Source organism: Enhydra lutris, unplaced genomic scaffold (assembly GCF_002288905.1).
Source record: "Enhydra lutris kenyoni isolate GAN:26980312 unplaced genomic scaffold, ASM228890v2 scaffoldscaffold42, whole genome shotgun sequence".
In the NCBI taxonomy this organism is placed as follows: Eukaryota; Metazoa; Chordata; class Mammalia; order Carnivora; family Mustelidae; genus Enhydra; species Enhydra lutris.
Window position 1 is genome coordinate 16520593 of NW_019154126.1, and position 27777 is coordinate 16548369.

The 27777-nt window shown below is 37.3% G+C and overlaps 1 protein-coding gene across 13 annotated transcripts in view; it reads right to left on the reverse strand.

Annotated features, from left to right (window-relative positions):
• The window catches only part of LOC111155563 (par-3 family cell polarity regulator), a 687032-nt gene that overhangs the window by 266105 nt on the left and 393150 nt on the right, over positions 1-27777 (reverse strand). For 12 of the 13 annotated variants that reach the window (XM_022515794.1, XM_022515792.1, XM_022515789.1 and 9 more), the window contains 5 exons: positions 26941-27032; positions 24611-24694; positions 6226-6351; positions 4740-5125; positions 302-441 (listed from right to left, as the gene is read on the reverse strand). In XM_022515794.1, coding sequence (XP_022371502.1) covers positions 302-441; positions 4740-5125; positions 6226-6351; positions 24611-24694; positions 26941-27032 — 828 coding nt within the window. The remainder of the gene's footprint in view (positions 1-301; positions 442-4739; positions 5126-6225; positions 6352-24610; positions 24695-26940; positions 27033-27777) is intronic. The other variant, XM_022515797.1, reaches the window with a different exon arrangement.

Genomic DNA, 27777 nt, shown 5'->3' on the forward strand with positions numbered 1-27777 from the left:
TTGAAGCCATCTAGAAATAGAACCTAACAGACACTGTACTTACATAATGAGAAATGTTATGTTACCTCATAAACCGAATGTCTGAGTAACTGAAAATTTATGAGTACACTCAATGAGAAGATATTTCTCATCAAATAACATGGAAACAAGTGGAAGTAAAGCAGAAATACACTGCTTTATGATGCACACTTCTAACATATATAATTTAACTTCATATTTATGAAGAGGTGAAAAAGAACTGGCCCCTAAAAATGGAAGTTCTTGAGAATTATGGAACTTTCGACTTAGAGAAGGCACTCACCTCTATAAGTCTATCTCCTGCCTTGAGGCGGCCATCCTGGATGGCAGCCCCTCTTGGGAGGATGTTTTTCACATAAATTGGAGCTGAGGCACCTATCGTTACATCTCGGGAGGTGATGCTGAATCCCAAGCCTTCTGTACCTACACAGAGAACGACAACAGAAAACATAAATAAAATGAGATACCTTGAATTTCACAGGTATATGCTACAGAAAGGTTTTGTTATTCTCTTCCTCGGCTGGACATTTTGTAATTTTCACAATGGCCTACATTGCTTTCAATACTTTCGAAGTCTGAATAGCTCTCCCAAGACAGACTAAATCAGGGAAGGTTTAAAAGGCTATATACCAAAATTCTTTAAGAAGAAATGGGAATCTAGTCCAAGACAGATGAAAGGTAGTAAACCAATATGACTGCCAAAAGTTTTTAGATTGGTCAAAATGTTTGATGTGAAATAAACTTAGTATCTCCATGTGGAAAAAAATTCTGTTAAAACCCATAGTACCTCAAATATCAATATTGTGTAATCATGGTATCCAGATTTAAAGGGTAGGAGAAGGAGCAAGGAAAGAGAAAATGGTCAGGAAGACAGAAAAGAAATAGTGAAAAAAGAGATTTTTCTAGATAACAGAACCTCCCAATACTGTAATTAGAACAATTTACTGATAGGATGAACCATATTATATTTGTCTAGTTCTCTTCTATTTACCTAAATCTTAACATGTATATTTCTTAACCAAAAAATCAAATTGTAAAAATAAAAAATAAATAAAAAATTAAAAAACAAAGGCAAATTATCCAGGGAAGACACCACCTCATATCGTAGCTACCAAGTGTAAGGACCATGATATTATGTTTAAAGATACTAAAATCAATAAGGCATTTACAGATCACTGTGCTGGTCTGCATAATTTCAATTTTAGGTTCTTCAGCAGCTTTCTTGACAGGCACTCGTAAGTGTGATGCAGTATAGAAAACAGTTACATGTTATTAGAACTGACACACAACAAGCCAAAATGAGCCAAGAAAAAAATGTCAAGACTATAACAAATTTCTAATGAATCACAGCATTTTTATAACACTTCTAATAATGATTAATTTCTATCAGAGCTTTTTAAAAAATTACTCTTTAGGATCTTAGGTTCCATTTCAGTCAAAGTGACAGTAGGACAAATACTTGTTCATGTGGGAAGAAGAGAGGGTTACATAAAGGTGAAAAATCTATGAAAGGATACATTAATTTGATGCAGCACTCAGTACAAAACTAGAAGCAAGAGTATAAATCTGTAAGTAAATAAATATGGGCAAGTAACTATGAATGAAAATGTGGGTTAAAGAAGAAGTATAAAGTTGATATGAAGAAAACACCCCAGAATTACACCTGTAGCAAAACCTACCATATATATTCTCAAGTTCAAACAAAACATTCATTTACTTTGAGTCTGAAATCAGTTTAATATGCCTGGACTGTTAATTTCTTGAGTCTTCTGTGCTGAAGACTTGAATGGCATCTTGTCTATATGAAATTTTCCTAATTATTCTGCTGGGAGTTTTCCATATGTCTCTGTGCTTTCATGAAACTCTAATGACTTGCAATAACATTTATTAAGAAAGAATTCTAAATTATTCTCCTTTTGCAATATTAATTTTTATGAACTACAAAGACTGATTGTTATATGAACCTCAATACTATTAAAATATCAGCAATAACCCCTAAATCTGTAAGCTAAAAGTTCAGGCAATGACCTTTAAAAGAAAGATAAATAGATATCAATTTTCATTTAGCAAAGCCAACAAAACATTTTGCACTGACTGAAACAGATTACTGACCTTCTCTTCTGACTTTATTAAAAAGCTAATTTCTATAAAAGAGCAGGGTATCTGAGAATGGAAAATGGCAATAAATATTAAGAAATCATATTTATGAAAGCAAGTACATAAGGGCTATTCTATTTTGTCATGTTTCCTAAATTATGCTTCCTAAACTATGCCTAAGAATCATTATCATGAAGTCTTCTCCATTTAGCACATAGAACTGATCTCAGTTTATGAAAGAACTGTCATTCAAAGCATGTCAGCTCACTCTGAACTTTGCTTAAAGCTCAACATGGACACACCCTATGTTTTTCATGTACTTCATTAAAAATGTTACATGTAACAACTGTAACTGGTAAAAATCTTATCTGTTAGCTATAATGAAAGCTGGTTCAATTCTCATACAATCATTATTATTAAAATAACTGTCTTCAGTACTAATCAAAGAGAATCAGCATTCTTCACTCTTACGTATCATAAATTTATTTTTCATATAAAGTATTTGTAAGTATTGACAATGCACGGTTGGTTTCTGCCTTTCGTCACACATTCTCCTGGTAAATTAAAATCAAGATAGAGCTATGAGGATACTCAAAAGTCAGAAAAAATGTTTAAAAGAAAACCAGTTTCCACTTTTCTGATCTTGATGATTGAGCACAGTCTTTCTCAATTAGCTATGTCAGTGTAACCTATCTTTTAAAATGCTACTAAAATAAACTGTTAATTTCTGCATTTGAAAGAATGCCTCTTTTAATGGCAAGTCAAATTTCACTTCATTTAAAAGTTCATATTGTATCCTAAGTTGTTAAAATATAATTGTGTAAAAAACTGTAATTAACTAAATAAATACGCCTGTTAGTGTAAAAGGGCAAAGATATTTATGAACTAATATCTTTATGACAATGGCCAAGTAAAATATTTTTCCTCCATTGAGAGATCCCAAGCAGAATTTTATTTTATTTATTTTTTTTTAATTTATTTTTATTTATTTGACAGAGATCACAAGTAGGCAGAGAGGCAGGCAGAGAGAGAGGAGGGGAAGCAGGCTCCCCGACAAGCAGAGAGCCCGATGCGGGGCTCGATCCCAGGACCCCGGGACCACGACCCGAGCCGAAGGCAGAGGCTTTAACCCACTGAGCCACCCAGGTGCCCCCAGAATTTTATTTTTTCATACAATTCCATTTGTGGTTCTTACTGTGTTTTTGCTTAAAAACAAGGGCCTGTCATTTGATTAGGGAAAGAAGAAGATAGGATCTGATACTTATCTCATTTAGAAATTAACAAAGCTAAAAGGGGTTTATGCTGACATAACTCTGCATTTGTGAGAGGTTTCAAAAATGGAGTAAAGCTGTCAATTCCTGATCATGTCAACCAAGTATTTGGAGCTTAAAAGTCAGTAACCAGAAATAAGGAGTTTGTGGTTCATGTAAAGTTCAATGAAAGAATATGATTAGAAAGGAAATAGGAATCTCAGAGTTTACAACCTTGTAAACCCTACTCCAAACGGAAAGAACGGTCTAAATGTCAGGATATGGAAAATGTTCTTGTAAAAATCTGCTGTCAACGCCATGCGACTTGAGGAAATCACTCAACCTCTCTTGGATGCATTTTCACCTAACTGTAGGAGTTGGCTGAGCTCATAAAAAGAGAAATATTCTTTACGACACCATTTTGAAAGAGATGATTTTAAAATATATATCAGAACCCCAGCTAAAATGGATGATTAACAGCAAAAGTGTAACCCAGTGCCTGGAGGGGACGGTGTTCGGAAATCAGAAAATCAAGCCAAGCAGTCTGCTTTGAGCTGTCAAGAACAAGATGGAAAAGCATGCTTCTGGTACACAGTCTATGGAAAGGATACTTAAATAAATAAATTGATATTAGGTGTACATAGTAAAGATTTAGCAAGGTCCATCAGAATTTCCCTTGTCATCTTAAGGAAGGAAAGCAGTGTAATATTCTGGGAAAGTAGCAGACAAGGAGCCACCTGCTGGGTGAAATTACTTTCTACCATGAACCACTGACAGCTTCAAATCAATCCATCACTTGCCCTTACCAAAATGATGGGGTTAAAATGGAGGAGCGCTAATGTCCTCTTTGAGAGCTATGTCTGGACATCAAGCGGTGTGATCAAAACAGTCAAGTCCTCGCTCTTGTTTTGGGTTTAACAGTATATCCTGAAACCAATTTCCTCCTTTACCAAAAATTTTTACCACAGTAGAAACTGCTACCTTCTTCACAGAAACTTGTTTTTAAATCTGAATTTCATACTTTAATTCTCATATAGCAAAATGAATCTGAAAAGCATAAAAACTGCAATTTTAAATACTTTAAGTCATTATATCAGTTCTTTCCTGTAATAACAGGATAGCTGATTTGATTTTTAAAATAAATTCCATAGGGACACCTGGGTGGCTTAACCGGTTAAGTGACTGCCTTCAGCTCAGGTCACAATCCGAGTGTCCTGGGACTGAGTTCCCACATTGGACTCCCCTGCTCAGCAGGGAGTCTGCTTCTCCCGCTTTCTCTTCCCTTCTATGCTTTCTCTCTCTCAAATAACTAAAATCTTTAAAATAATAAAATAAAATAAAAAATTCCATAAAACAAAACAAGGTGGGTCATACCTTTCTTCAGCTGGATATTAAGCCTCTTGCCTATTTTTTTGGTGTTATAACCACTGCTTACATTTGTACTAAATACATTTTGCGGTGCTGGGGCCGGAGCTGACGGTGGTTTTCCGGACGGGTGCGTACTCTGAGGTAGAAGTCGGGGGTGAGAGTCTATGGGCTCCGGCGGGGGATTCGGTCTGGGAGCTCTCTGCAGGGCCGACAGTCCTGCACTATGCATGCTCCTGTTGTCGATATATTGGCTGTCCGGACTGAAGCGGCTTGAATAGTAATTGTTCTTCTCACTTTGGGATAGTTGTTCGTACTGCTCTTTATTTGCTGCAGGAACCACATGGAACCAAATGATGGGTGTACACATGGCTTGGCGAAACATATGTTGTGCTCTGGGTTTGAGAAAGAATGAAAATCAGCAAACTGAGATTGGCAGCCTAGAAGATATTATGAGCTTAATGACGTATGCTAATTAAGCAACGAGAACTGACAGACTTTGTTGAAACTGAAAAAACAAAATTCTAATATCCCATTTATCAATCAAGTTTGCGAGCTCTGACAGAAGCATCGCTGTTTCTCCAAATATAAATTTCTCGTTCTCTTAATAAAAATGACAAAATTATCTGTAACTACAGATAAGATATTGTGTTCTCGATCACAAATTATTAAGTAATAGTTTTAAGTACAACAGAGGTACTATAATTGCAACAGGAAGAGAAATTAAATACAGTCTTCTCTCCACATCATCATTCAATACTTTTAAGAAGTAACTACATTTTATTACACGGGACCACTTGAGTTTTTGAAGAAATAAATATATTTAGTAAACTAGAGAAATCAGCAATACGAGCGCAAGTCTGCGTATGCAAAATTCTCAAGAACACCAGGGTGGCCTCAGGAACTCATAATGTGAAGAGTTTTGGTCCTGGTGCACTTCCAGGAGCAGCCTGAGAACCTGCTGCCCCTCGCGCGGGTTCCCTACTCAGATCCTACACGAAGTCCTTTTGATTTCTGCTCATTCTTGCCTTGTTTGATAGGCACTGGACAACTTTCTTCTTTCCAACTGCATAAGGACTTGAGTCAGGACAAAGAAAGTCTAAGTAGACCACACTACAGTACAAAGGAGCTCTCCCTGCTTATTCATACAGGGACTCATTACGTGCAACAAAGTTGGAAATATGAGGTAAAGTATAATAAAATCTAGCATGCTGGCAAATTATCCAAAAGGTGAGGAAGTAGCAAAACTATGAAGTCTAAATTGTGCCTGTAATATTTTAAGAAGCGCTCTGTCGGTCAGAGGGCATTTTGAAATATAGTGTAATGGTAGTAATTACCTGGAGTTTGATTAGATTTTTAAAAGCCAGGTAATGACAGAACATACTCCTCTCTGGTATACAGACAGAGACGCAGACATGTTGTTTGGGGCACTTCAGCGGACCACACTCTCTCACGCCGAAAGCATGAGAGAGCGGTGCAGCCATCACGCACTTACTGTTCAAATCTTCTGTTTCGAAGGTCGCCATCATTAATCCTGACAATGCAATCATTCTCATGAAAGAGATTTTCTTGTTCAGCTTTACCACCTTTCTCCAATCGCTTTACTAACAACCCCAGGGTTCTGGAACATTAAGAATGCAAATCATTACACACATAGTATTTCCACCATGCACAATGCCCTCCTGTTTTAATGCTGGTATTATATTTACAAAGACTTCCTGATAACAGAGCGCATTAAGTCGTTATTAATACATTTGAAAATCACACCAACACCGAAAGCACAACAGTATAAATGAACTGCAGCAAGGGAGCCCCTCGATAAATGAAAGAAATTGTTTCTGGGGGTCAGGATTCTGTTTCCGAAACAAACCATGTCCTTCCCTCTCTGCTTCGAACTGCTTCGGACAGAGCTCGCCCGATGGTTCAGTGGACATCGCAGTGTGCAGCAGAGCTGAACGTGTGGTCGTGGACAGCTCTGGCAGTTTTCTAAGTCAGCTGGGACGCAGCTGACGGCAACCCCATCTCCCCGTGAGAGCGCAGGTAACCAGGGAAGGTTAACCTCAGCGCACTGTACACAGGCAAAGAAAAATAGCAAAGTTTCCAATCTGGGCATCTGCATGTGATGGTGCCTAATATTCTTAATTTTAAAACTTGTTAGGTTTCCCAAAAGTAAAAAAATTGTTGCCATTATTCCCATTTGAAGACAAATAGGAGAAAGCCAGGGACAGGTTCAAATGTCAATGGTTCAAATCCTGTCAACGTGTGCTCCAAGTGAAGGTCAAAAGGAAAGCCTCAATGAACTTCTAGAGACCAATAAGGAGAAAAAAGGCAAAAATCATCCATGCACCTGGTCTAGAATACTAAGGTCTTGCCTGAGAGAAAGAAGATTATAGATACCCTGGGACAAGCAGCAAACATTATGGGACCATAGGAATCTTTACCTAGTTCTGGCGCTGTGACTAACTTAATAGCTAACATAAATTCTACATGATGATCCTGTTAATAATTGTTATGAACCTATTTTGGGCCTGTCCAAAGCTTAGATTTTTCTTTCATAATCCTAATATTTAGAGATAACATTCATATAGATACTCAAATTTAGAATCCTGTCAAAATTAAAGTTGAAGATATTTCCTATTTAGCCCAGATATGGATATACATCTTCCAACAGAATACACTTTGCCGTGTCCTATACAGGCTTTCCGGTAAAAAAAAACATAAAATACCCAAAGAGCTTCCTCTTTTAGATGTTTACAGTAATTGCTATTTGTTCTGGGGCCATTCATCTCACTCCTCCGTAACTGTTACGTATATACACACCTTCTCTCTACTAGTACACTGTAAGCTCCTAGAAAATAGAGAAGATAGGATTCGCCAATGCACACTCAAGCCCGTAACTAGTAGCAAGGTCTCGACAGACCAACACTGAGTTACTTTAGCTGAGGCAAACAAATCTCTTGTTTCTAACAAGATTTTGCAAAATAGAATACAAGCAAAAGGAAATTTAGATCCAGATCCTTTTTTTCAGACAGATGTTAATTATACCAAATATGTGATTGGACTGAAATAAACGGACTTGAGAGCGAGGGTCCTTTTTCACTTGTTATTCCTGCAAACTTAAATTTGTTTCTTTCATGAAGAGAGTCATTCTTTAACTTCATTTTAATTTTTAGCATTAAGTATAGTACAACACGTTTTACTAAGGTCAAGTCCACCAACTTGCAAAAATAATTAGAGGAGATAATACTCAAATCACCTTTTGAAATGACACTATTTGAGGATCAATACCTACTAGTGTATAGTGTGTGTGTGTGTGTGTGTGTGTGTGTGTGTGTATACACACACACATATATAGTATATAGTATTGTAGAGTCTATACATCTTAGTGACTGGTAAAAAACATTACTACATAGGTGATTTTTGGTTACCCACTACCATGTATTGGAATTAAACAAACATAAAAATCCTCTCAGCTCAAAGGTAAGAACAAAGTACACTGACACAGCTGCATGAGCAACTTCACACTGTCAGAGTCCTACGTGAAAGAAAGCGATCCCACACAATACAACACCCATAATTAAGTTACTGGTAAAATGTCATCATGCCCACGACCTTCTCCCTACACGACCCTATTATGTAAGTGTGTTTCTACGTGTCATGGATTAAGTGTCCCGTGAGAGGAATCGAATTATTAAGAAACATCAAGGATTCTGCCGAATGAGAAAAAATAATCTGAGAAGGCAAATTAAATCATAGTTATTGACAGTATGGGAAACAGAAGGCATCCGGCCACTTCACCATCGAAGCAAGAAGTAGAAGGACCACGTTCAAGGAACTCACAGCACAAGCAGACACGTGGTGCCACACCTGTGGCCGAAAGCTACCTCGTCGGACCGAGAGTGCTGTTTCAGAGCGCGCACCTTCCGTAGGCAGCAAAAGCAGGCCTTACTAAGCGTCACTCCAGTTAAATAGCTAGTTTTAAATTGGTGAAATCATGAGTAGTTTCTCAGTAACATTACAATCTTATCCCTGCAATCTTAAAGTGATGAAAAATGATTATGCTTTTATGTGTTCTGAAATATTTTACGTATTCTAAAATAGCCCACAGAATACTTTGAGAGAGACATATATATGTATATATACATACATGTAGAGAGAGATAAGAGACAGAGACAGACTATGTTTAATGAAAATTACTCACTTAACTAGTACTGAAAATTTGTTTAAATTTACAAATTTACCCCAGATAGATCCTTTCAGTATTTATCACAGTTTAAAATAACACAAACTGAAAATATGTAATTTAAATCTGTAAGTGGCATTTCATATTTTTCAGATGAAGAGGTCTATGGATTTATATTCATCCAGGTAACCATTTTTCTTTTATAATCTACCTCCCCCTGGAATCATTCTAGAATAATAATCCAAAGTAAAAAAGCATGGCATGCTTTATTTATTCAATGGCTTGTCTTTCTGAATAAGTCCCTGACATACAGCTTAATTCCTCAGTAGTCCCAATACACAGTGAAAAATGTATGAATCATAAATAAATACACCATCATATTCACATGGAACATAAACAGAAGTTTATTAAATGAGGCTTTTAGAATCCAAAGTTGTGATGCAAAAATCTTGGAGTTCTTTTTCTCAGTGCCAGGGACTAGAGAACTGATTGGGGGGCGGGGGGCGAGGAGGAAGAATTTCACCCTGAGTAACACAGCAAGTGATCAGGGAATCAATGGAACAGACTGAATTAAAGAGAAGTTAGTAGCCTGCTGATTTCTAAGTACTTGACCACACTATTAGAATCATTCTCTCAAAAAGAATGGATTAATTTAAAAGTAAAGTGGTACAATCTGCAAAATTATCTCATTTGCTTCACTAGGTGAAAATGATTACAAAAGGAATGGGAATGAACTATCAAAAAAAACTTCACAAGAAAATTGAACTGATAGCATAACAGGGAGACTGAGAATGAAAAGTACCCTCTGACAGGAAATCAACGGTTAGTTATAACACTTTCATCTTCCTTAAACACATGAGTGCAAGCAGATAGATTTCCATACCTCCCACGTTCAATTTAAAGCCATCGTAAACAGTATAATTAAAAATAAATTTTAGGTATGTATTTTGCAAATTCAACCCACAACTAGTATTTGTTCTGGAATAATAAAGAACTGAATACCTATGGTGTTGTGGTCCCTAGAAGACTTTATTAAAGACATATTTATTATGTCTTTAACACTTATTAGAGACATAATTGAAAATAATGAAGTCCCAAACATTCTGGCATGTCCCCGTGTTAGGATAGAGACTAGTTTTTCTTCTAGGCAGTAGGTACCAGAATTCCTTACCAGGGACAATGATTCTCCGTAAGAACTAGAAGTCACTTTGCGAAAGCTATGAAGAGGAAGAGGGAAAAGAGGCAGTGGGGTGAGCTCTGTGAGGGGAACGGTCCAGGAGCAGAACTCCAGGGAATGAGTGGTGCTGATAAACACAGGAGAAACGTGGAGGGTCAGATTTATGAAGGTACGTCTGGAGGTATAGAAAAAGAACCTCCTTCACCTTCTGTGTGACTCTAATGTAAACTTCTCGGCACACATGATTTTAGAGCACGCAGATTTTTTTTTTTTTTTCTGCTACATTGGAAACATCCCCAAGCCTAAGCCATTTCTATTGTTTCCTGTATTTTTTTCAAAATTTTGGGAAAAAATACTACATCCACTATGTACAATTCTCATTTCTGAATAATTTTCTTACAATAAAAATATGCAAATCTACACACATTTCTTTAAACCCTTTCTCGGGGCTTTTGAGTAATGTTTCTCATCAAAAGTGGGGGAGGTGGGGCAAAGAAGAATACAGTCACAGAAAGCAAGCCATTGAAATGCTGCATCTTTGTCCATGATTTTGGATGTATAATTAGAAATTTAACTGCTTAGATTATATTAAGGATTGCACCACTACATTTATACAAGGTTCATTAGCCTAATTATACACTTAATTAAAACAAACTCAGTCATACATGTTAACATTTTCAATTCTAAGTATAAATTACAACCAATGATAAAACTGAAAATAAGTAACAAATGTTTTATTGACATCTAAATTGGCTAAGCAAGTCTGAGCTTTGCTTTGATAATGTAAACTCCCACAACTGCCACCCAGCTGTATGGAAATGATCATAATTCATCTTGATAAAAGCTGACACAGTATAAACACCACCACTGTCATGAAGGCAGAGTAGGAGTGGGAAGGATGGGATCGTGAGAGCAAGACCCTCTCACCTCGCTGAACACTGACAGGGGGCCCACAATTACCTACATTTGATCCCTGAGAACCACAGCCGCCATCAGAGCAGATACAAACAGAAGAAAATTCAAAGAAGGTCCAAGTTAAAAAAAAAAAAAATCTTAAGTTTTTAAAATCTTTAATAGATAAGATGAAGAAGAACAACAACACAAAAGTAAGTAAAAATAGAGAAATCCTGCAGCTTAGGGCAGAAATGACAGGCACCATACTTCTACATTTAAAGAGGCAAGATTTATCTAAATCTAAATCTAAAAACGACATTTTTCTGTCTAAAGCCTATATATTTATTGTAGTCCATTAATTAAAACAAGTCTACAGCTAAGAATGCACAATTGAAAACATTCAGACAAAAGGTTACAGATTCAGCTGATAAAGTTAAATTGTGTTTTCTCAGAAGTAAATTAAAACGGAACACTCAAAGAGCATATTCATTCTTTGAAAAGTGATAATCAATTTCGAAACTCTACAATGATCTGAAATGAACTAGTTCTATGAAATTCCAACTGGCTATAATTCTTCATTAACACATACATTCAACAGACTAAAGTAGTGTATACAGTTGACCCTTGAACAACACAGAGTTAGGGGTGCTGACCTCAGTGTAGTAAAAAATCTGCATATAACTTTTTGACTTTACAAAAACTTAACTACTAATAGCCTACTGCTCCTGATCATGTAAGTCAATTAACACATATTTTGTATATTATGCGCACTGTACTGTATTCTTTTTTTTTATATTTTATTTATTTATTTGATGTAGACAGAGACAGAAAGCACAAGTAGGGGGGAGCAGGAGAGAGAGAAGCAGACTCCCCAATGAGCAAGGAGGGCCCAATGCGGGGCTCCATCTCAGGGCCTGCGATCATGACCTGAGCTGAAGGCAGATGCTTAACAAACTGGGCCACCCAGGTGCCCCTGTATACTGTATTCTTAAAGTAAGCTGAAGAAAAGAGAATGTTAACAAGAAAATCATAAGAAAGACAAAAAAACATTTACAGTACTGTACTAGGAGAAAAATCCATTTACAAGCAGACCCACAAAATTCAAACCCATGTTGTCCGAGGGTCAGCTGTTTTTGTGAATCTTGAATTTATGACAGCCATAAATTCTCATCTTGGATTCAAAACAGAAGAAAAAAAAAACATCATTTTCCACTATTATGTAGACTCATCAGCACCTACCTAACAACCAGAACAACAAACAACACGGAGGGAATTATAAGGCACGTTACAGGAAGATAAACAACAGAAGATGAAGAAATATCATTTCTTTAAGATTTTATTTATTTATTTGACAGACAGAGATCACAAGTAGGCAGAGAGGCAGGCAGAGAGGTGGGGGCGGGGAAGCAGGCTCCCTGTTGAGCAGAGAGCCCGATACGGGGCTTGATCCCAGGACCTGGGATGATGACCTGAGCTGAAGGCAGAGGCATATCCCACTGAGCCAAACAGGCACCCCTGAAACATCATTCTTATTAGCTGTCACTGCCAAATACTTTGCTAAATGCTGTAATTTATAACCACATATATTTTCCTATTTAAGCCACATGAAGTCATAAGAATGTCCATCCCTCAGATGGGAAGACTGAGACTAAGTGAAGCTAAGTTGTTCAGGCTACACTTTACCAAAAGACAGAGCTGGGTTCAGTCTCAGGGATCTCTGGTCTTAAAACTTGAACTGCTCTGAACAACACCTCTGCCAAGAACATGAAGATGACATGTGGCCAGTTAATCAATGACTGACAGAAATGTAACACAACATTCCTAACAAGAAGTTCTGGAAAGAAAATGAACTTTTTGTTTTCACTGTTATTATAAAGCAAAAAGTCAAGGGGAAGAAGTCATGAAAAGAAACTTTACTATAGCAATACAAAGTGTAGTGCTGACTCTTCACTTGATACTCTAAATAGGAAACTGAAGATAAATATCTTCACCTATATAAAGTGAGCTTAGATGGGATTAATAAGGCAGAGCCAGCATGAACCGTTAGCGGAAAGCTAGACAGACAGACACACACACACACACACACACACACACACACACACACACCCCCAGACCCTTCCTTTCATACCAAGGGCTGCTTTCCCAATTAAAGACTTAGGATTTTTCCTTAATTCTCATGATTGACAATCAGATATAGGAAGAAGAGTTCTGTAACTACTTACTACTAATGGGAGGACGTTGAATGAGTTTGTTTTTTTAATTTGCCTTCTTCTGGGAATTCCTGAGATTTAGGGGGATATGTTGGTGGGAAATAATATACAGTTACAACAGAGGGACTTTTCATCAACCACTAAGTGACAATGAAATGCTTGACTCTTGGCCACCACAGCACCTCCCCCCTGACAAATATTATGAATAGGAAACAGAGAAGAAGGGATTTTAGATATGGAAAATACTAGAATTCTAGAATGGGTATTTTTATTTGTTTGGTTCTCTAGAGCACGGCTGGCAAATTACAGCCCACGAGCCAAGGTTCAGCCTGCCACCCATTTTGATAAATGCAGCTTTACTGGAACATGGCCACACTCATTTGGTTCTATATTGCTTATGGTTGCCTTCACGCGACAATGACAGAACGGCATACTTGCAACAGAAACTCCATGTCCCACAAAGCAACAATATGGAATATCTGACCCTGGAAAGGGCTTGGCAAGCCCTGATATACCCTATGCATAGAAACAAGAATACTGCCTGGTAGATACAAGATCTTTAAAAAAAAACAAAAAACAAAAAACAAAAAACTTCCTGGAAAAAATAAACACAAGTGTGTAACTACTATTTGCATAAGAAAAAGTACTGTGAAAGAAGAGTTCAAAGACCACACATCTAAGAATAAAGAGGAATGTATATATAAATGGGAAATGTCCATTACAGAAAAGACCCAGAGAAACAGACTGCACTTTGTTAAGAGTAATATGCTTCGGGGCGCCTGGGTGGCTCAGTGGGTTAAGCATCTGCCTTTAGCTCAGGTCATGATCTCAGGGTCCTCGGATCGAGCCCTGCGTCATAATCCCTGCTCAGCTGGGAGCCTGCTTTTCCCTCTGGCACCCCACTCCTGCTCTCTATCGCTCGCTCTCTCTTCAATAAATAAAATTAAAAAAAAAATCTGCTTTAGCCATATTCCCTGTGTTTTCCACAGGGAAAAGGATGTATAATATCCACCATAAGTTATACTGTGGAATCCAGGTAAAAGAATAATTATTATTTTAAAAAATAGTCATATTTCTTGAAAACCTTTAACAATTTCTCCGTTATTTACTGAATGAAGTCTCATCGGTCACTCACAAAGAGCTTTGTAACAATCTCTCCAGCGCTATCTCATAATAAATTCTGTCTCAAGTCCCTGACTCGTTATTTCTTACCAAATCATACACACGTGGATGTGGCATCTTCCTTTCATACATTCTCCCCCTAGGAAAGAATATCGTTCCAGAACGTCATGAGCATGACTCCATTTCCTTCACAGAACAGACCAAGCTCCACGGTTCTGCTGAGGGTACACCACAGCACGTGATACCCATCCTTCTGCTCAATCCCAAAGGCACTTGTGTATGCGGTTCTTCTGACACATGGCATGGATTTTTTTCTATACATATTTTTCCATTGGACTTTTAAGTCCCTTAAAACCCAATTTAAATCTTGTAATTTCATAAACCCAATGTCTGCAGTATACATTCTTCTCTTGCTTTTTAAATACCTAAGATTACATTACGTTATTAGAAACCTCAGAAAAACTCATTAACAACTATCAAACCAGGATATGTCTTTATTTATCTATATCTAACACAACAATGCCATAGCTAATACAGATGGTCATAGGTTCATTCACACTTTTACTTTGTTTTTGTTTTTAAAAGATTTTATTTACTTATTTGACAGAGAGAGACTCACTGAGAGAGGGAACACAAGCAGGGGGAGTGGGAGAGGGAGAAGCAGGCTTCCCGCTGAGCAGGGAGCCCCATGCAGAGGCTCAATCCCAGGAACTTGGGATCATGACCCAAGCCAAAGGTAGACGCTTAACAACTGAGCCACCCAGATGCCCACACACTTTTTTCTTTTTTAAAGATTTTTTATTTATTTATCTGACAGATCACAAGTAGGCAGAGAGGCAGTCAGAGAGAGAGGGAGAAGCAATGTTCCCACTGAGCAGGGAGCCCAATGCAGGGCTCAATCCCAGGACCCCAGGATCACAACCTGAGCCAAAGGCAGAGGCTTTAACCCACTGAGCCACCCAGGCACCCCAACTTTGTAAATTTTACTGAGCAATACCTATGGGTTAAGTCCTAGGAATATAAAAAATAACACATAGTTTCTCTACCAAAGGAAATGACAATTATTTGGCATAACCTCCCCGTAGCATTTGTGATGTAAATAAGAAGGGTATGTTTGACATTTACACCAGGAGGAAATCAAATTATACGTATGAAGTGAAAATTTCAAGGTAATGAAACTGTGAATAAAGACTTCTGGATGGGAATCAGGTAACTTTATTTTTGAAATACAAGATGTGTCTGTTCATGTCTTCTGCCCATTTTTTAATGTGATTATCTGTTTTTTGTGTGTTGAGTTTGAGGGGTTCTTTATAGATCTTGGATATCAGCCCTTTGTCTGTAGTGTCATTTGCGAATATCTTCTCCCATTCCGTGGGGTGACTCTTTGTTCTGTTGACTGTTTCCTTTGCTGTGCAGAAGCTTTTGACCTTGATGAAGTCCCAAAAGTTCATTTTCGCAGGGAGATTTAAATCAAAACCACATTGAGATACCACCTTATGCCAGTTAGAATGGCTAAAATTAACAAAACAGTAAACAACAAGTGTTGGAGAGGATGTGGAGAAAGGGGAACCCTATTACACTGTTGGTGGGAATGCAAGTGGTGCAACCACTTTGGAAAACAGTGTGGAGTTTCCTTAAGAAATTAAAAATAGAGCTTCCCTATGACCCTGCTATTGCACTACTGGGTATTTACCCCAAAGATATAGATGTAGTGAAAAGAAGGGCCATCTGTACCCCAATGATTATAGCAGCAATGGCCACGGTCGCCAAACTGTGGAAAGAACCAAGATGCCCTTCAACGGACGAATGGATAAAGAAGATATGGTCCATATATACTATGGAGTATTATGCCTCCATCAGAAACGATTAATATCCAACTTTTGTATCAACATGGACGGGACTGGAGGAGATTATGTTGAGTGAAATAAGTCAAGCAGAGAGAATCAATTATCATATTGTTTCACTTACTTGTGGAGCATAAGGAATAACACGGAAGACACTGGGAGCTGGACATAAGAAGTAAGTTGGGGGAAATCAGAGGGGAAGATGAACCATGAGAGACTGTGGACTCTGAGCAACAAACTGAGGGTTTTGGAAGGGAGAGGGGTGGGGGGGAGGAGCCTGGTGGTGGGCATTAAGGAGGGCATGTATTGCATGGAGCACTGGGTGTGATGCATAAACAATGAATTTTGGAACACTGAAAAAAAATAAAATTAAAAAAAAATAAATACAAGATGATGACTAAAGTAAAACAGCATCACAGCAAAGGAAATAATCAATAAAACTACACGGCAACCTATGGAATAGGAGAAGATATTTGCAAATGACATATATGATAAAGGGTTAGGCTCCAAAATATATAAAGAAATTATAAAATTAAACAGCCCAAAAAATAATAATCCAATTAAAAATGGGCAGAAGATATGAACAGACATTTTTTCCAAAGAATACATCCAGATAGCGAACAGAAACATGAAAAGATGTTCAACACCACTTATCAGGGAAAATCTATTCAAAACTATAATGAGGTATCACCTCACACCCGTCAGAATGACTAAAATCAACAACCCAAGAAACAACAGGTACCATCAAAGTGGTGGAGAAGGGGAACTTTCCTGCATTCATTGGTGGGAATGCAAACTGGTGCGTTCTACTCTGGAAAACAGTTTGAAGGGTCCTCAGAAGGTTAAAAGCAGAACTATCTTATGATCCAACAATTACACTAGTAGGTTTTTACCCAAGGAATACAAAAATACTAATTAAAAGGGATTTATAGATCCAAATATTTGTAGCAGCATTATCTACAATAGCCGAATTGTGGAAGTGTCCATCAATTGATGAATGGATAAAGAAAATGTGAGATATAGATATGTCTATAGATATAGATATATAGATAGATATATATCTATATATATATCTATATATAATAGATATAAATAGTTCTATAGATATAGATATATATATCACATTTATATATATATATATAAACACATACATATGTATATATATACATACATAAACGTATACAAACACAATGGAATATTACTCAGACATAAAAAAATGGAATATTACTCAGACATAAAAAACAAAAAACAAACAAACAAACAAAACTTAGGGGCACCTGGGTGGCTCAGTTGGTTAAGCGACTGCCTTCAGCTCAGGTCATGATCCCAGAATCCTGGCATCGAGCCCCGCATCAGGCTCCTTGCTCCTTGGGGAGCCTGCTTCTCCCTCTCCCTCTGCCTACCACTCCTCCTGCTTGTGCTCTTTCTCTCTGTGTCAAATAAATAAATAAAATCTTAAAAAAAATTTAAAAAAGAAACCGCAACAAGGGGAAGATAACACTGTCTTTTCCAGGCGTCTGCTGTTTCTGTGTCTAGGTAGTGAGGCAGTGGTTGGGGAATGAGCTGCCATATGTCAGCTGTCGCTGATGCCTCCAATCAAAAAACACCATCCGACTTTCCTCCAGAAAATAGTCTTTTTAAGTAGGCCCAGCCAGATTCTTATTCAAAAAATTTCATTATCCCTCAGGCCGTAATAATACTTAAGTGGCTTTAAGAATTTCTCTAACACTGACTTCACATTTCTGCCTATTTTTCTGAATTATATTTGTATTCAAGATGTCCTGCATTGTGTGTCTTCTCTTTATGATATATAATTCACATCCCACATTGTTCCTTAGACTTTTTGACTTTGAAATCCAAATCAAAAAGCAACCCTGACATATTTGGGTCACTTTTAAAAAAATAAGTATTCAGTGAGTGTTATTCAATTAGTCATATCTCCAAAATTGAGAAAGCCCAAGTATGATTGGAATTTTGTACAAGAGAAGTTATTCTTGGAAATTTCAACTTACATTCCATGAATATGTATTCTTTTATTCCCACTAGATATATATGCAATTTCTTCACGAGTTCCACTTAATTTCTTCCTTTCTGCTACACTCCATTGCTTAATTTGCCCTTGCAGCCACCACGGAGCTGATGTAGCTCCCTTTATAAGCTGTCACCACATTTAAAATCATCTTCGGCAACAGGCCAGCTTCAGTTACATAATTCAGACAATTCTTCTTCTATCAACTCACAGAGTACCTATTATCCATCAACATTTATCACATAATTATAATTGTGTGATTTCTTGGCCATCACTGCATCTTGACTGCAGATCTCTAGAGAAAGACTATGTCCTGTTCATCTTTGTTTCCTAGCACCTAACACGGGAATCATCACACGGTAAATACTTGGGAAGGTTTCTGTTTGAATGAGAAGAATCTGCCTATAAGCATTTCTGAGAACAAGGACCATGAGCGTGTCTGACTCCACAAGATTGACTTCTATGATTCTGAGCAGCCTGCCTAATTTTTTCTCTCCCAATGACAACCTAACTCTGAAGAACCATGACTCTTGAATCCATGCGGAAACTTAAAAATGCAATACAAATATTGAGAAAAAAAACAACAACAACAAATATTTCTGTTGTTTCCCAATATGAAAACTGGAAATGCCTAAAAAGATTTTATAAGGAATCTGATTTTCTTAATCACCTTGTCCCTTATATAAGAAAGCTACACAAGATTTTCTTCTTTAAATGCCAAATCAACAGGGATTAAAAATGACTCAGTTATAAAACAACTTGTAGTTCTGCAAAGGGATACTTGCCTACTTGAATGTGTTCTGTATCTCTAAACACCATGGTAACCAGTGTCTGATGGATTCTGTGAAATTGCTTCCACTGAATTAATCTATACTGCATTTACTTTTCTATCTTATTCTCCTTTTGCTCTAGGCTTTTCATCTATTTATTTTATCCTAATATCCTTTCACACTGAGGGAGGAAATGTGTAATAAATGACAGAAAATGACATGCTTGTAATTGAAATACTGGTTAAGTCTCATTTAAGTGGGAGGGCAGAAAGTGGATCAAGAGGGCAGTGTAGGAAGATCCTGAACTTATGTCCCCCTACAGATACAACACACATACAGCTGCATATGGAACTGTCCCACCGGAAAACAACTTGAGAACCAGCTGAACAGCTACTCCATAAGAAAGGATGAAAAGACCACAAAGGCATGAGCTCTTGCCAAGATCCCCCAACACAGTGACCCACAATTGGGAAAAAACTTGAAACATTAACACAAATATAAATAGATATATGCATATATAAATCAATACATACACACAGCTTCTTCCTGAGGAGCAAGGGGTTTGTACTCCACATTAGATATGCACAACTCTCTGGGCCTGAACCAGAGGGAGGAGCCCCCAAAATGTCTGGCTTTGAAAGCCAACAGGAATTACATTAAGGAGAACCACAGGGCTATCAAGAATAAAGATTTCCCTCTTAGGGAGCTGACACATCGGACCCAGCTCAAAAAACAGCAGTTTGAAAAAAGTCTAGACCACAAATGAAGGAATTTCACTTGCTACACTTAAAGGATCTACCAGAGGGGTAGAAGTCTCTTGGTATTCTCTCCAGGGACAGAATGCCGACAGGTGCCATTTTTACAGGTTACTTCTACATTGCTAGTAATAGTGTTGTGGGTGCCATTTTTTGTTCCTCACTCTAGCTAGCTAACAGCTACGGGAAAGCAACCCCTTCTCCCCACTGCCAGCACCTCCAGGTGCAGCAGGTGAGTAGAACCATGCCTTCTACCCTTAGCTGTTCATGCAACCCTGCCTTAGTTGGACAGCCATGTGTAGTGCTCACAAGGCATATCCTGTGAGTGCCAGGCGCAGGTAGGGGTGGGGAGGATTGGGTTTTTTGACTCCACAGAACTGATACAACTGGGCAAGAGACAACCAAGAACAAGGGTAAGGTCAAATGTTAAGGTTCATCTCCTAAACAGAATCACTCCTCAAGACAGGGAGATATAGCTGCTGCAAAATACACAAAAATAGAGAGTCGAGTAAAATGAGGAAACAGAGGAACATGTTCCAAATGAAGTAACTAAATAAAATCCCAGAAAAAAGCCTTAATAAAACAGAAGTAATTTGGGACGCCTGGGTGGCTCAGTTGGTTGAGCGGCTGCCTTTGGCTCGGGTCATGATCCCAGCGTCCTGGGATCGAGTCCCACATCGGGTGCCTTGCTCATCGGGGAGCCTGCTTCTCCCTCTGCCTCTGCCTGCCATTCTGTCTGCCTGTGCTTGCTCTCTCTCCCTCTCTCTCTCTGACAAATAAATAAATAAAATCTTTAAAAAAAAAACAAAACAAAACAGAAGTAATTTATCCAAGAAAAATGTCAAAGTAATGGTCATAAAAATGCTAACGAAAGTCAGAAAAAAATGGATGAACACACCAAGAATTTCAACAAGGAGAAAGAAAAATATAAGAAAGTACCAACAGCAAGTCACAAACCAAAAGAATAGAGTAACTGCTGTGAAAAATACACTAGATGGAATCAAAAGGAGGCTAGATGACACAGAAAAATGAATCAGTGACCTGAAAGTCAGGGGAGGGGAAATCACCCAAACAGAACAGAAAAAGATAAACAAATTATTTCAATGGGGATAGATTTAAGGATCTGTAGGAAAATATCAAACATATTCCATTCACATTATACAAGTCCAAGAAGGAGAAGAGAGAAAGAAGGGGGTGGAAAACCCATTTGAAGAAATAATGGCTGAAAATTTCCCTAACCTGGAGAAGGAAAAAGATATCCGGATCCAAGAAGCACAGAAAGTCCCAAATGAGATGATCCAGAAAGATCAATACCAAGACATGTTGTAAATAAATATCAAAAGTTAAAGATAGGGGTGCCTGGGTGGCACAGTCAGTTAAGGGGCAAAGACAGTCTCATCAACAAATGGTGTTGGGAAACCTGGACAGCTACATGCAAAAGAATGAAAAGAATGAAACCAGACCACTGTCTTAAAGTATATGCAAAATTTAACTAAAGGTGAATTAAAGATTTGAATGTAAGACCTGAAGCCATAAAAATCCAAGAAGAAAACACAGGTGATTAAGTTCCTTGATACCAGTCTTGGTGAGATACCTTTTTCTGGATCTGACTTTACAGGCAAGAAAATAAAAGCAAAAATAAATAAATGGGTGGGGTGCCTGGGTGACACAGTGAGCTGAGCATCTGACTCTTAATTTCAGCTCAGGTCATGATCTCAGGGTCCTGCGATGGAGCCCTGCATCGAGCTCCTGTCTCAGCAGGGGTCTGCTTGAGGATTTTCTCTCTCTTTCTCTCTAAAATAAGTACATCTTTTAAAAACAAAACAAACAAACAACAACAACAACAAAACAAATGGGAGTATATCCAATGAACACATTTTTTTGTAAGTGAAGGAAACTATCAACAAAATAAAAAGACAATGTACTAAATAGGAGATAATATTTGAGATTCATACATTATAAAAGCAGCTAGTAATATCACACCACCTAAAAGCAAAAAAATAAATAAATAATAAAAAATAAAAATGGGCAGAAAAGGGGCGCCTGGGTGGCTGAACTGTTAAGCATCTGCCTTTGACTCAGGTCATGATCCTGGGGTCCTGGGATCAAGCGCCACATCCGGCTCCCTGCTCTGCGGGAAGCCTACTTCTCCCTCTCCCACTCCTCCTGCTTGTGTTTCCTCTCTCACTGTCTCTCTCTCTCTCTCTGTCAAATAAAAAATAAAATAAAATCTAAAAAAAAAAAGAAAGAAAGAAAGAAAGAAAGAAAGAAAGAAAGAAAGAAAGAAAGAAAAAAAATGGGCAGAAGATCTGAGTAGACCTCTTTTCCAAAAAAGACATACAGATAGGCCAACGGGCATATGAAAAGATGCTTGACATCACTAATCATCAGGGAAATGGGAATCAAGACCACAGCAAGATCCCCTTAGCCTTGTCAGAATGACTATTATCAATTTCCCCCTCACACATATACACATACACACTAAAATAACAAGTATTCTTGAGGACGTGGAGAAAAGGAAACCTTCATTCACTGTTGGCAGGAATGATTAGTGCCACCACTATGGAAAACAGTGCAGAGGTTTCTCAAGAAATTACAAACAGAACGATCAGACAATCCAGCAAATCCACCTCTGGGTATTTATCCAAAGAAAACAAAACACTAACTGGAAAAGATACAGACACCCCATGTTCATTACAGCATTGTTTACAATAGCCAAGACATGGAAGTTACTTAAGCGTCCATCCCTAGAAGACTGGATAAATATGCGGTATATCTACAACAGAATACCACTCAGCCATAAAAAAGGATGAAATCTCGCCATCTGTGATAACATGGATAGACCCTGAAGTTATTAAGCTAAGTGAAATGCATCAAACAAGGAAAGACAAATGGCACATGATTTCACTTTTATGTGGAATCTCAAACACAAAACAGATGAGCAAACAAAACAAAGCAAAACCAGACTCATAGAAAACAGACTGGTGGCTGCCACAGGAGAGGGAGTTTGGGGGGTGGGTAAACTGGGTGAAGGGGATCAAGAGAAGCAAACTTCCAGTTACAAAGTAAATAATTCATGGGGATATAATGTGCAGCACGGGGAATACAAATAATAATATTATTAACTTTGTATGGTGACAGATGGTAACTAGACCTACTACAGTGATCATTTCATAATATATACAAATGTCAAATCACCATGTTGAACATCTGAAACTAATATAATATTGTACATCAATTATACTTCAATAATAACAAAAAAACGAAACACTGGTTCAGAGCCGGTGTATACACAATTAAATCTCATCTGTGAAGTTATATTCCACAGGGAGATAAATGTACACTAATATTTGGAAGCTATAATCCATGCGCTTTACCATATCATTTTTTTCTACTCATGAAATAAAATGAAAAAAGACTTAACTTTTGAGATCATTTAAAATTGTATCCTTTAAAGGAAATAAAGGCAAAGGCCATTTTTGAAAAAGAACTAAGCATGTTTACATGAAAGCACCTTGAAGAAATTTCAATGCTTCTCCGGAGTTTAAAAATAAACAAAGAAGAGAAGAAGGAAAAAAGGGAAAGCAGTCACAGCCCTGTGAATACAATGCCACCTCAAAATTCAAGGTGAATTTCACAGCTTGTTATAGGACAATAACTGTCAAGTCTCGTACTCTAGCAGAGTTCTAGGTAAATCAAAGTTTCAGCTTCCAGACATCTCATAAAGTAGGTGCTTTGCCAAAGAGGTGAAACCTAGAGTCATCACCATTAGAAGTGTTTACCAGGAAGTAGTACAATTGATCAAATACTCAATTAAAAAAATTAAATAATTTAATCACACACTAATCACTGACAGCCCACCTGACAACATACTAGACACTTATAATTCACTGGCAATTGTGTAAACTGTGTTTCACATCCTCAGTCCCTGGTCTAAGGCCACTTTCCAGCTTTCCTCTTCCTTCTCCCAGTGTAAAGGAAGTTTAAAAAAATTGTAATAATGGCAACAATAGAAGAAAGAAGGTCAAAATAAGAAGCCAAATAGTTCGTAAGTATATTTCACTGGGTAACTATTGGATGGGGCTTTAAGAGAGGATACAAGTAAACCTCAGCCCCTGAACAGCTCATTTCTCCAGGACAAGGATGTGAGCACTTCACGGGTTGTTGACAGATGCCCGTCAACCATGAGTCACAAAATCAATTCACAGTATTTAAAGATATTAGAACAAAAATTTTTAATAAATCCGATAATACTTTTTTCACAGAACGCAGCACCAGAGTAAAAGTAATTCATACGACATTCGAAGTTTTTAAAGATATGCATTCTAAAAAGTAATGAAGTAATTAATGATACAAAACTCTGACATTTGAGTGTGCAGAGGTTGAAGAGAAGGAGCCACAGACCACATGATAGGAAATAAATCAATAGCTTATTTAGGTTTTAAAACTTTCACACATAATCATAAAAATCTTACAAAAATTTAAGAACTAATTAAACCTAAAAATGAATTTTAAATGAATCATTACCTAAGTTACTCAGATCATTTTTATTGGGTAAGTTTTTCCAGAAAACTGCTTTAAGCTCTCCCTTAATTTTGCAAATTCAGCTGGAGTTCTGACTCTAAAGTGTTTCATCAATACACAGTGAAGTGAAATGTTTGCAGGGATGTGTGATGACCAATAACATTATTAGAATAATTTAAATGCTTGATTTCTTCATCAGCGTAAGTGCTTTCTGTGATTATGATGTATACATCTGAATGAAGGAGCAGTTGGCCCCAAATGAAAATGTTCCTATTAAGCATATGCTAAATCAACACCACTCTGTAGATGGGCATAAATGAAGATAAAACACTCAACATTAGGATTCAATTAAAAACCTCCAGGATACGTTACCTGCCGCCTCGAGCACTGAAAGGCACTACATGGATTCCCAGAGGCCCTCCATCGTTGGGGACTCGTACGAGCTTTACCATATCACTGTGAGACAATGATGAATGAGGGAGCATGAACATGTACTGTAAACAAACCAAAACCGAAACAAAACAAAACAAAACAACCTGCTACAACACAGACACACAATAAACAACAGAAGAGAACACAACAAAAATCTCACCAAGCGCACACGCATACACGTACACGTTCTGGAACATAAGCGTGAGGATGAGAGCGACAGTAAACAGTACATACCTGCACACTAGTCTGACGGCATGGAGAGAGAGCAAGCAGCAGAAACAATGACATTAAAATGACACAGAACCCTTTCTCTCAGACCACACTCTTGTATGTGTAATACAAGTACACATTTTGTGAGTCAGATCTCTAGACTTCCACTGAAAATGTTCCGTCCCGGTATTTATTTCAAGGACAAGGAAGAGTAAATGAATAAAGGGCTTTTGGCTGCACAGCACTTTAAAATTTACAAAGTGCTCCTGCCTAGGTCACATTATCAATCCTTCCAATAATCCAGTGTGTTTTGCCTCCATTGGGGACAGGCCAGATGTGATCCAGCGATCCTTCCTGCCCACATTATTCCACAACAATGCCAAGTCCTAAGCTTCCAGAAGTGTCCCACAATGCCGGGAATGAAACTCATTCCTCAAAGCCAGTAGATACCTGCTAAAATCAAATAATTTCTCTAAGTGTTTGTAACCAAACTTTAAAGTCATGAAGAGAGATGTAAGTAACATGAAGTTACTTCTATTACATAATGAAAGCAGTTCACTATTAAGCCTGAGTTTAATGAAAACTGGTATAATTTGGAGAATGTAAATTTTCTAAACCTTTTCAATGAGATTTCATTTTCTTCATCGGTTTCTGTGTGTGTGTGTGTGTGTGTGTGTGTGTAGTGCACAGAAATCTAAGCAGGTCTTATCTGACAATCAATTTTTAAAAATAGTATTTCAATTAAATATCTAGTAGAAGCAACCTGGACAACTATGATTACCAATGGATTTGACAAAGATCTCAGTTTAGTTCTTACATAATGGAAATGCCAGTCCTTCAATTGTATTTCTTAAATAAAAACCTAAAGTTATCCTAGATACTATTAATTGTCCTCGTTATATAATACAAAGACTAAAAGAAAAATAAAGACAGTGATATCAAACAAATCAAAACAGAATTAAGAATATGTGCATAGATGTAATCACATATGTTAACTAGGAAAAAATTAAAATTCTGCCAAACTGCCAAAATATTTACAGAAGTAATACTATTTAAACGAATTAATTTTTGTATTTTCATAGAATTTCACAACTTCTTATTTTAGATACTGTTACGTAACATTTGAACATCTATTCAAGGATTAGTTTGTCAACTCAAAATAGTAATGGTAACTTTAATAAATCTATTTTATTCCACATTCTTTCTGAAAAGAACTAGGACATGGCAAGTACTTCTTAACTCTAATAGAGATTACTGGTTGCTGTCTATCTAAACATCCCCTGATTCTAGACCTTGTTTAATCTCACTGAGAAAGTTCCCTTGGAAGACCAAGGAAAGACAGAATTAAGAGTTGAAATGCCGATTATCTAGGTTCCTTCAACTTTACCCAAAGTCAGACAAAACTTCAGAATGATTGCCCTCCCCGGTCTAAACTACCAAGGGAAGAAGTCTTGAGAACACTTTCCACTTAAACATGTCAATACATAAGATAATTGTAAAGTTGTGATAATAGTAATGTTTTCCTTGTCCTTTTATACCTAAAGTCACATTTAAAGCCCTAACCTATGACTCTTATTCTTCAAAAGATATCTTGAGAAATTCCATTTCCTCAAATCGAAAAAATATATACTAAAATGACTAATGCTTACATGCTCCAACTGGTTTTTCAAGAAAGTATATCTACACTTTTTTTTTTTAAACTTAGCAAGCTAAGGAACAAACAAATGACCAAAACACGGACATAAAAAGCAATTTGAAAACAGTTACAATGCTGTTCACATGACAAACATTTTCAATCAAATACTATTTCGTATTATAATTTAATAGTATTTGCCAAGGCATGAAACCAGGACAGGTCCATGGGAATTTCCATGCTATACTTCTTACATTACGTACTTAATGCAATAGATGAAAGATGCTCTTTGGAAAACAAACCAATGCAAGGCATGTTTTTAACTAAGCACAAACATTCCGCATGCCATATGCTTTTTGGAATACTTGTTGCTATCAGTGATGCTACATGTATATTACAAAATTAGTTAAAACCATCCGTAACTTACTCCAGAGAAAAGCTGGGTATGTTCTCCAAACCAGTGTCAGCATGTCCAACAGGTTCAACGCGACTGTGATCTTCTTCTGTCCCATCCTCATCCTAGAGACACACAGCACAAAGAAGAGAAGTATACTCCGTGTTAGCTTTACTTCCATCATGTGAAAGGAAACTGGATAAAACTGGAATTTGGTAGGCACTCTGATCGTGTTAACTAGGTCCTTCCTCTAGGGAATATCAGTGTTAATGATAAGATGGGTATGTGTATATGCCAAGCTGTATTTTAGAGCCACAGTTTCCTGAGTTAGCATATCCAGGAGGTAGACAAGACACCACTGCAATAAGGAAAGAACTTCTACTTATGGGAGCTTTATCATTTTTATTTCACTTTTCAGTATATGTTTTCAGGAATAATTATACATTACTACGATATTATGTTAATAAATAAATGTACAGGGCACAGGCAATACATGTTTAAAATTTTTACTAACCCCAACAGTTGAGACCATTAAAAACCTTAATAACTATCAAAATCTTCAATGTTCTTCCTAAATCAATGCTCCCTCTAAATCAGCTCGTCAAAATGAGCGTTCAGGAAGTACCACCCTAGACTCAAATCCTTCATCCCCTGAAATTTCACATAAAGACACCCTAAGCCAGTTGACTGGTTATTTAGAAGTATCTCTGAAGGCATTAAGATCTTAGCCATAAAGAACCACTTGTTTACTTCTATTATGAAGCTTGAAGCATAGGGACGGGCACAAAGAGCAAAATAATTGACCCCCACTTTTGTATCTTTAACGAAGGCAGAATTTTGTAAAACATTATGTTCCAACATGTTGTAGAA